Source organism: Pyxicephalus adspersus, chromosome 12 (genome assembly GCF_032062135.1).
Source record: "Pyxicephalus adspersus chromosome 12, UCB_Pads_2.0, whole genome shotgun sequence".
NCBI lineage: Eukaryota > Metazoa > Chordata > Amphibia > Anura > Pyxicephalidae > Pyxicephalus > Pyxicephalus adspersus.
In genome coordinates, this window is record NC_092869.1 from 22242378 (window position 1) to 22253315 (window position 10938).

Consider the following 10938-nt stretch of genomic DNA (forward strand, 5'->3'; position numbering starts at 1 on the left):
TTTTTTTTTTTTTAACATGGGATAAGCATTGAATTACCTTTCAAGTCTTCAGGGACTATCAATAAAATATCTACAGTTCACAGTACAAGAGCACTGAGGTCAATAGGAACAATGCCTCCTACATTGCTGGCCATTGGGAAGAATGTCAAAAAGATCACTGGTGTCATTTAGACTGACCTGTGAGGCACACATTGCTTATTGATCAATAAAACCCAATCATCCTCTGGAGGAGGCCTGGTTGGGTTAAAATATGGTGAAGTATACGGGCAGCAATAGATATGTATGAGGACTGGTATATGGGGGTGCAGCACTTTACATCTAGGTCACTTACAACAGCATTCTATATGCAAGGTAGGTTATTGCCCTTATCATAAAATAAGATTTATGGAAGCTACAAAAAAATATTTTACTGTAATTTATGTATTTATGTAATTTACTGAGTACATAAACAGACAGAAACAGGTTAAGATGTGTTACATTGTTCTTTTCTCCCCATCCTTCCTCTTCACCTGCCATGTAGCTCTCCGCCCACATCTCTGTTCCATCTGCATCCTTGCTCTCTCCCTCCTCCCAGCTGCTTTCAGTTCAGATTCTGCATCTCACAGCTGTCATCCTCCATGTTTGTAAGTCTCTCTATTTATTCCCTATGCATGCTGCTTTTCTTCCGAATTGACTAGTTCAATATATTTTTTCTGGAGCTCTGTGCCATCCACAATATAAGGAATTATAGGATCAGATTTATATTATATTCTTATGCAGGGGGTTGGATATCTGATTATATGTCTTCCATGCACATAGAACAAAGCATTTACTGGAGCACAGATGCTATGAAGGCTACTAATGTCTATTGTTCTAATGTACTAAAATCTGCCTAATGAATATTGGTGGAAATGCATTCACTGTTTTTGATAGAAATGTGAAATTTTATGCAATACCTTGCTTTACATGTGTCCTTTTTGATTAGAAGTGACTGGAGCTGTTGGTGGTACTATATAATAAAAAGGGTTATTTATCACCTTAACATTGATCTGACATATACCTTCAAACACAAGTAACATACAAGACATGTATGTCCCAGCAGGCCTCCTGTAAATACAGTTATTTATTGTAAACATAAGAACTCTGCTCTCCAGTGGTGTCAGGATGAAACTGCTGCAGCCACGACTCCATCTAGACTATTTGGTTTACTATACATAAATGATTGTCATGAAGTAAGCGCAGGTCATGGACAAGAACCTAGAAAACTATATTTGCCTTTTCAGCAATATATGAGAGATGGGAGTTGTCGAAAAGAAAGGGGCACATGAGTGACTGTATTGACCCTTTGCTCCATAGAAATGTGGAATGTGCTGCCAAATTGTACAGAAAAAGCACAGTGCATAGCAAATAAGTATTTGTAAATGGCAACCAAGGGCACCAGAGAATTTCTTTTATGCTGCCATGTGTAAGTTTTGCCAACCGTTCGTAACAAAAGTAGCCACCTTGAGCATATGAAAGTGCATAATATATAACTGCCTCTGAAAAATTGCTCCTTTGAAGTGTTCTACTACTGGCTTTTGGCACCGCCTATGTTGTCTACCAGGATACAGTGCCAGTAAAAGAAGACAACGAGGAATAGTAATATGAGTGTGTTCTAACTATTATAAAGAGTTATCTAATAAATATATATCTGTATTTTGTTGGTCTGGTAAGGTCATATACTTTCCTAAAATGGGAGTGGGCCTGTGACTGCTCCAAGAACTGAAGAAGTGGTTTAGACAAAGCATCCTCAAATTTACAAAACAAGTCCACCTGAATGTAACTACTACTAGGTATACCACAACCTCAATGAATCTCAATGAACCTTCACAGATAATACTGATGGACTGAACATGTCTAGGCAACTTTCCATTCTGAACTAGTCCTTGATAATTATTGTGTTAAATGATGTATTTCTCATTTAACTTTCTATCCCTAGAAACTCTCTATCTTGATCTTTTACTACTCACCCGACTGTACATTACTCCAAAAGTATTGGTCTTTTCTATATTTTCTGAACATAGAATGAATGTGAATTTATTCATCTATTTCTGTTCATAGTCTTTATTTTGACAAATTTTCTGTTTATACAGGTGACAATGAAAGGCAATGTCATCATCTGTTTGGTCTATCCCTTGGTGGTATTGTTGGTGTGTGGGCTGAATCCATCATTTGGTCACAACCCACGTAGCCCCGATCGTGTGTCAGAGGCGGATATTCAACGCTTGCTTCATGGAGTAATGGAAGAGCTAGGTATTGCCAGGCCTAGAGTGGAGTATCCTGCACACCAGGCCATGAACCTTGTCGGTCCACAAAGCATTGAAGGTAACACATACATTTATAAGCCAGAGACAGAAAACCAGGGAACTCCAGTGAAATGGCACAGTTGGTCCCTTCATTTGAGTATAGTAACTTAAAAGTCTAGTTATCTAGAGAGCCTCTCTAAAGGTGCGTACACACTTCCAATTTTTATCGTTCCAATCGAACGACGAACGATCGATTGGGCAAAAAATCGTTCGTAAAAAAGTAACCAACGACGCCGACGAACGAGGAAAGTCGCTGGAAACGAACGACCGGACCGACGGATCGGATTGGACGACGATCGTTGAACATCGTTCGTGTTTACGGTCGTTCGTTGATCGTCCATATTCAGAGCATGCGTAATGAACGAACGTCCGTTCACTTTCCTGTCGTGCACATAGTTCCTCTATCGCTTAAACGATCGTATCTATTGTGTGTACAATATCTACGAACGATCGTGTCGTTACCTCTATGTGCAAGATCGGTGCTATACGATCGTTCGTGTATATCGTGCAGGAACGTTCGTCGCTCGTTTTCCGACGATAATAATTGGAAGTGTGTACGTAGCTTAACTCTCCATTGAAGATTAACTGTCAATCATTCTTTTCACAATACAATCAGAGAGAAACCTTACAAAATCTTCCCATTCTCTCCAGGAGGCCACACTCTGCATTTACCAAAATATCCATAGATTTATTTGTGTATTGTGGTAAAAATGTGATACGCTCTGCCTTGCATTAGTGTCCGACAAATTTCTGATACATTTCCAACATTTCAGGGGGGACATGTGTCAGGGCTTTTACTAGGCAGGTCTATAACTCTACATTCTGTCTAGTTGCTAGCTGGGCTAGTGTTCTTCATCATTATTTTGTTAAATGATTTATTTCTGAACAATTTTAATTTTTAGACTGATAATCTCTCATCCTTATTGACTCAATTGCCACAAGCCCCCCCCCCGATACAAACGCATCTTCAACATCATGCTATTAAGGTGCTATGGAGTTTACACTCCTAAATGGCTGTGTTTGGTTTGTGACAAATAAATCTACTGTTTCTGTGGACACACAACTCTTTATCTTTAATCCCTCATCCTACAGTACATTGCTCCAGAAGTCTTGGTCTTTGCTATATTTTCCATAGCAAAATGTAGATCTGCGTAAATCTTCTTTTTGTATAGCCAATGAACTTTTTTCTGGAACACCTCTAATTCAGTTTTACTTTTAAATTGTGAATGCACTTTGGTACCAACTGTTGAAGGTGTAATTTGAGGCTTGCCAGCCATGTACAAAATAGCACTCCATTGAAGTCAACAATACTTGCTAATTTTTTTTTTGTTCAAACAATTTAGAAATGTTTTTAAATCCCTTGTTAGACTAATAGGTGTCCATAACTTTCTTTTTGATGGCCCTAGATCTTGGGATGGTAACAAAATATACATCAATAGCAAAGGGAACACTGGACCCTCCATATCGAAATTAAGCGCTGATTCTAATTTTCCGTTTAACAAATTTACATTATCATCAATTCAGTTTATGAGAAAAAAGTTTATCTAGCCAGTTTCATTTGTCATTTGTATAGTCATTACAGTATATCAGTTTATCTAGAGGCATGGTTTTAATAAAAATCTAGTGGTTGTGTGTTCAAATACAGTATGTTACATTTAAACTTTTATGAGCTGTACTTACTCCTTACATGACTTTATAGGTATGTTACAATGAAATTGCTTTTTATAGTGTTTTTCTTTAAAGTTAGCCAAGGATTCATTGGATCATGAAAAATTTTGTGATCATCTTTAACCTCCCTGGCCGTCTGATTATATCAGTAATTTTGAATGTCATAGTGGTACATTCTGTTTAAATTTCCCTACCGGTCATGCCCCCCAGTGCACTGCCCCCACACGTTCACACGTCCTATTGATCACGTTGGGGACGCGAGGCCAGGGTACACAGATGCAGGGCAGACATCGCCGGAGGACGCGCTGAGTTCGTCAGGACCAAGTAAGTCCTCTACAATGCTACCCTGAGTGTTGCTTGGGGTTACCACTTTTGATACTGAAAATTAACCTCGGGCCACACTCGGTAATACCACCAGGGAGGTTAAGGATGTGTTGTAACTTTATATAGATTTCTACAGTGTTATGTTAACTGAACGCATTACTTTCTTTACCTTTTTGGTTTACCACTGCCAATTGCTTTAACACTCCTCAAACTTTCTAAAAAGGGCCAGTTTAGACCAGATCAGACCTTTGGGGTGGAGGGCAGAGAGTAAGCAGGAGCAGTAAAAAAAATATCCCTGGCTTAAAGTGTAACTAAAGTTCCTTATTGCAGAAAGGGCCTGGCTACTTTCCTACTTGCCTAATAACTCCAGATATCTGGCAAAAAGCTGAGCTGTGCATGCACAGCATTAGATTTGGTTTCCATTATACCTGGCTATCCCAGATTCCTCTGCACCTGACATGAATGAATAAGCTCCCACAAGCCTGTACTGGAGGTACATCATCCCTGTCAGCCAATCCATATGGCTGAAGATCCCTACAGGATCAGAAGAACAGTAAAAAAGGCGGCACCCTGTGAGGGAACGGGCACAGGCAAGTAACATGGTTATAGTTCCACTTTAATTGGTCAGTGGTAGTTAAAAATGTTGATTGGCAGAGGAAAGTAAAAATGTCCTGTCAAGCAGTAGAAGGAATGGTGCCCCAGCATTGGTGTCATTGTTATTATTATTTTTATTATTATTATTTTTATTAATAAACAGGATTTATTTAGCGCCAACATATTACGCAGCACTGTAAATTAAATAGGGGTTGCAAATGACAGTGATACAGGAGGAGAGGACCCTGCCTCAAAGAGCTTACAATCTAGTAGGTGGGGGAATTTCACACACAATAGGATGGGAGATATGTAGTGGTGGGAAGTAGTGGTGGTTTCAAAAGACAGAAAAAGACGGGTAGGTAAGTTTGAAAAAATGGGTTTTGAGTGCTCTTTTAAATGAGCAGAAAGTAGGAGCAAGCCGAATAGGATGAGGAAGACCATTCCAGAGAGTTGGAGCAGCTCTAGAAAAGTCTTGCTTGCGTGTGATGAGGTTATGAGTGAGGAAGTCATTAGTAGGTCATTGGAGGAGCAGAGAGAGCGGCTGGAGGAGTATTTTTTTAACATGTCAGAAATGTAAGTGGGACAATATTTGTGAGGAATGACACCCACTGGTATCCATGGGAAGAATAAAGCTCTTTTTAGTTAAAGTGTGAAAAATTGTTGTCTACTGGCAGAATTGTGCACCATTGTTGGTTTCATTTGGAGAAATGGTGCCCCATGGTTGGTGTGATTGGGAGGAATAGTTTGCCAGTAGAATTAAGAAAGTTTCCCCACCAGGTGTTTAGGGTTTACTTACTCATTAATATGCTCCATCTGTTGCACAGCTCCTCTACTGGCTGAATCATATCACTGCTGAAAATATGTAGATAATTGTCAGGCAGGAATAAACTCCACCCAAAAATTCCTAAAAACATGTAATGATGTGAGCCATTTTTACTGAAAGGAAAACTGGACTGCCCTTCAAGTGTGGCTTTATATTTAAAATACAGGTAAAGCACTAAACATTGAAAATTTGCTTGGTCGCCACTGGGAATCACTACTTTTGTGGGTAATACCTATACATGATCCCAAAAATGAAGATAACTAAATAGAAAATAAATGTCAACTAATATTTTAGGTCCATCAAATAAATGTGTAAATGATTGTGGTGTTGTTTTCTGAAGTATTTATGGTTAATATATTTATATATGACCCTTTTGTTTTGTTGTACTTTTTATTCCCTAGGCCATGCTATAAGAATCTCTCTTCCCATAAACTTCTTTTGGAAATCTCTGTTGTCTGCACTTCATCCCTCCTGTCTTTTCAGTAAAAGAATGCTGTGACCTCATGCACATTAAATTGAAAGTTTAGGCAGACATACATGTTATTATAAATAATCTTTGCTAATATAAAGGTTGTTCCCTTACTAAAAAAAATAAAAATCAGGTGTTTGGATATTTTGGAAAACAGTAATTTCCCCTCTTTATTTGTGACTCACCCATGATAAACCAACCATCAATTCCACTTAAAAGAAAGGCCTGTAGCCCAGGGTTGTTGATGTGAATTGTCATTCACGCCATGTCTGCCATGAATACTCATCAACTAACTCACCTAATTACTTGGGATAATCAGCCATTAGTATGTTCACTGAGCAGAAGACCTGAGGGGGACTGAATTCTGTACTTTCCCCAACTGCTTACATTATAGGAAATGTGCTCAGCTAATGCATAATGGAAAAAATATATCTTCACCCATAAAAGGTTTTTCTCCAAATCCTAATTACAACATGGAAAGACGTGTTATTATGTAAAGCCAACCTTACTAATCTACTTAATGATCTACTAGCATATGAACTATACAAAGGATCCCATACCAGGTTAAAATGAAAAGAGTCTGCCAAAAAAAATGTAATGCATACTGGCCAAAGATTACTTCAATAGTGGCTAGATATTGTGTTTTATAATTAATAGCTAGGATGATACATAGGAAATAATTATTTTGTTTATTATATTGTACATATTAGTATCCACTTTGATCTAATGCTTAAGCTTTGTAAAGCAAAATATGGTGAACTCATTGATAATAACAACTTTGTATTAAATACTTTAAAGCAGAACTAAACCCTCATAATTAAAAAGGTGCGACCGTGCAGGTCCTTTATTGCAGAAGGGAAAGCCAATATCCCAGCTGCAATAAAATAACCTAACCTGCCTGATTGCAAATTTTTAGTGGACCTATCATCACTCCCATGTGGGAGCCCACATCTTCACCCAATCTTTTTCCTGGTGTCATGTCTTTAGCCATCCTGATTGGCCAGGTCAGAAAGACGTGCATATGTGTGGCGGGAGTTCATTCATTTCTGGCAGCCCCAGGGGATTCCAAGATACCCAGCACATCCCAACATCCTACCCTGTACTGCAACCACAGCTCTGTGTATTACAAGAAGTTGGCAGACAGGCAGGTAAGTATGTTTTATTGCAGAAGGGCCATCACCTGTCGCTCTGCAATAAACAGCTTGCCTGTTCGGTATTTTTCATTGTGAAACTATAGTTCCACTTTATTCTCTATCTCTATCAGAAGAGTACTCAGATTATCTGGCACGTGGGTGATTTTTTTGTTGACATGCCCCATCATTAAAATATATATTTTGCAACTGCATAATTGGCATTACCCTTCCATATGCAGCTCCTCTAAGAAGAGATGCACTTCCCATTGGATGAAATTAAGTGCAGGGGCGAAAGACGGAGCAATGAGCCAATCAGGTGCCTTGGTAGAGGAGGAGAGAAATATGGCTCCATTTTTCCTTTGAACATGTGTACTTTGTCACGTGCAATGTAAAGTTAGGTCACTGCTTGTTTTTCAGGATGCAGGCATTTCATTATTGTCTTACAAATACAGTGGTAACTTGGCTAACAAATGGCCCTGCTAAATTACTTTTCGGCTAACAATTTTTTTTCCACTGTTCATGGGACTCGACTAACGAATATAGACTCCGCTAACGAATGTAAAAAAAAAAGGAAGCAGGAAGTAAGACACCGGATAACATACTGCATGAAAGTATGTTAGAAAAGTGAGAGAGAGACATCGCTTTGACCTATATAGAGAGGGGCTTTCAGAGTGCCACAGAGAGACTCTTTTCATACCAGTGTCAGTATGGTGCACGCGCCGTGTGGCTGTGAATTTGAAAGGTAGGAGAGATGTGTGATTTTAAATTTTGTTTTGAAATAAAGCATTGCTGGCATTTTATTATGATTGTGAATTGTGAAGTATGATAGGTTACCTTAAAAGTCCCTAAGTTTGTATCTTCATGTTTGTAATTATATATACATCCAAACAACACATGGCTGTACTGCTAGGCTTTCTTATTGGAAAGCCCAACATATTTTTAGTTTATTATGAGTAAAATTTAAAAAATATAGATTTTAAGTAAAAATCTAAGATATCAGATTAAAAACTTGGGAAAAGCTACTAAAGTATACCAAGAATTTTCAGCTTTCTAGAATGCAGAGTGCACTAGGCCCACACCTTTGTACTATATATACAAATGTATGTAGTCACACTGCAGCAGTTTCATACCTGAACATACAAAGAGCCACTATGCCACTACAAAGATAACTTGCATCTAGCAGTACCTTTGCTTAAAGTCACAATTGCCTAAAATAAAACTATCAAATGTTTGGAACATTTAATTTAAAGAAATCGAACTACAAAAAATGCTACAGTTAACACTTGTTTTCAATTATTACTTTCATTGCTCCATAAGTCCACTGTTATATACTAAGCCATGAAGCTCATGAATGTTTAACTACTATTAGCTTTTAAATGTTAGCAGTAATTTGCTTTTTTGTGCTGTGATCTAAGGACTAAAATCAAGACGACCTGATGAATAGGATTCCTGGAAACCAGGCGACCTTGACTCTGCACTAAAGAATCCTGTGCGTGAGGGACCCTCTGATCCCTTCTTATCTCCTGGGGTCTGCAAATCATTGCAGGCATAGGAGGGAAGGTTTATATACACACTTCTCACATGACATAGTGTTTTGATGAAATGCGTAGGAAAAGAAATCCGTCTGCTTTATATTATTCACCATCACGCAGGGAACACATTTGCATATGATCAGCATGAATATCTCATTAACTGTTATCATATGCATTGTACATGTTGCAGTGTTTGATTCTGGACAAAAGGTGGCAATGCAGCACCTTCATAATCATGGATCTAATTGGGCAGATATGGTAGAGATCCTGCCAGGCCCTTTTAAGAAATTGACATTCTAGAACCCATATAACCAAATGTCAGAGGAGGCAGAGCCAATAATGGATTTATATATAATATAATACAAAAAACAAAAACAAAATTGGGTTGTACTACAAAACTAACTGGATAATTAAAAATATTTTCTAGGGAGGATGTTTTATTGTCTTTTTTATTCTACTCAGTTTTAAAATCCAACACTTAGTGCATGTTTGTGCTAAAAATGCATAGCCCCTTGTGGTGCACATGCAGACCCAGTAGGGTAAATCAATGGGTAGGGGAAATTATGAGAACACTGGGATAATCAGGAAAATGAGTATGTAGTTTTAATTGGCTGTTGGTTCACAATTAACCAGCTTCTCAGCCTATCAGCCTCAAGATCAATGACAAAACAATAGTCATAACAGCCCACTTGGCATGGGGCCTGGGGATAGAAGATGGTCCATTTTAGTGGAATTTTGATTTATTTAACATAGAAACTTGTGTGCCTAAAAAGATAATACAAAACCAGGCCTGCATTAATAAGGTTTGCAGTGGTGGCTGTACCCCCATTACTTTTCCAATGAAAATATCACAAATCTCTATAAGAACAATTTATTTAGCTGTCTTAGTACTGTAGATGTATTACCTTCAGTTAGTGGTCATCCTGGCCAGAACAGAAATTACTTATGACATATACAACAACACGGCCTATTTAAAAACATGTTTGCTGCAATGGTAGAGGGGTGTAACGGCTAAGAATGAGGCCCTGAAAAAGAATAGTGAACCGCTGACGGCATAGGAGTTAGCTGAAAAGTTAATTAGCTGTTTTTTAGAGGCAATGCTTCAGACCCTAAAAATATCTTGTATACCCCAAAATACCTGGGTGTAAGGCCCTGGTCAGCACCAGTCCTTCAGTTACCTTTAGTAAGCCCCTGCTCAGCCTCGAGAGACTGGTTATGTCTCCCAGCACTCAGTTGCCCCCAGGACTTACTGCGCAAGGGATGGTGTCTGGGAATGGGCTGGAAGCAAGCCAGGAGCCCACAGATAGCAGTACCAAGATTCCAACAAAGCCAAGTCCAGAATACAGAGCAGAGGTCATACACAAGAGATCAGTCCACCAAATGAAGTACACAAGGACAAAACACAAGCAGTCGGGGTAACAGGCAAAGGTCGGTGCAGGCAGCATAAACTGGCAACGTCAGCAACAGTAAATCAGACGATAAATCTCCAGCACAGATTAGCCCAGCTAAACGCTACAACAGGCACTGGGAGATGACTGGGAGCAGATAGGCCATAAAGTCCAAACCATTAGCAGTACAGAACTGAATCAGGAGCTGATCAACTTCTAGAATCCCCTTCAGCTGTGCACAGCCTAACAATGGATGCTGGGGATGCCATAACTTCATCAGGCTGCACATCTAAAGGGAAGCAGGGGCTGCTGGTATCCCAGTTCTTCTGGCTGTGGCAACTGACATCGCTGGACAGAACAGACAGTGTTAATTACCACGATGGTGAACAGCACAAAGTCACCGGACAGATGAGCATTTCCTAACACTAGGCTTCCCAAATAATTTGCTATCACCAACTTAATTATGATCTGTCTGATAAATTTTAGATAGCACTGTTTTCCTATTTGCATCCTTTCCCCCAAACTTCCCCAAAAATGTAATATCCTATTTGAGTAATTGGTTCTCTGCTTTATTCAGCCGTCTGCACCAAGCTACAAGTTTTAAGTTGCTTTGTGCAAAGAAAGAACTTAGTATGCTTCATCTGCTGTGCTATTTAGTTAAATCATGGCGCTTTGGGAATCTT

General features: G+C 39.0%; 1 protein-coding gene across 1 annotated transcript in view; it reads left to right on the forward strand.

Annotated features, from left to right (window-relative positions):
* Positions 1-540: 540 nt before the first annotated feature.
* The window catches only part of SCG5 (secretogranin V), a 27984-nt gene continuing 17586 nt past the window's right edge, over positions 541-10938 (forward strand). The window contains exons 1-2 of the mRNA XM_072428947.1: positions 541-623; positions 2112-2343. Coding sequence (XP_072285048.1) covers positions 618-623; positions 2112-2343 — 238 coding nt within the window. The 5' untranslated portion in view covers positions 541-617. The remainder of the gene's footprint in view (positions 624-2111; positions 2344-10938) is intronic.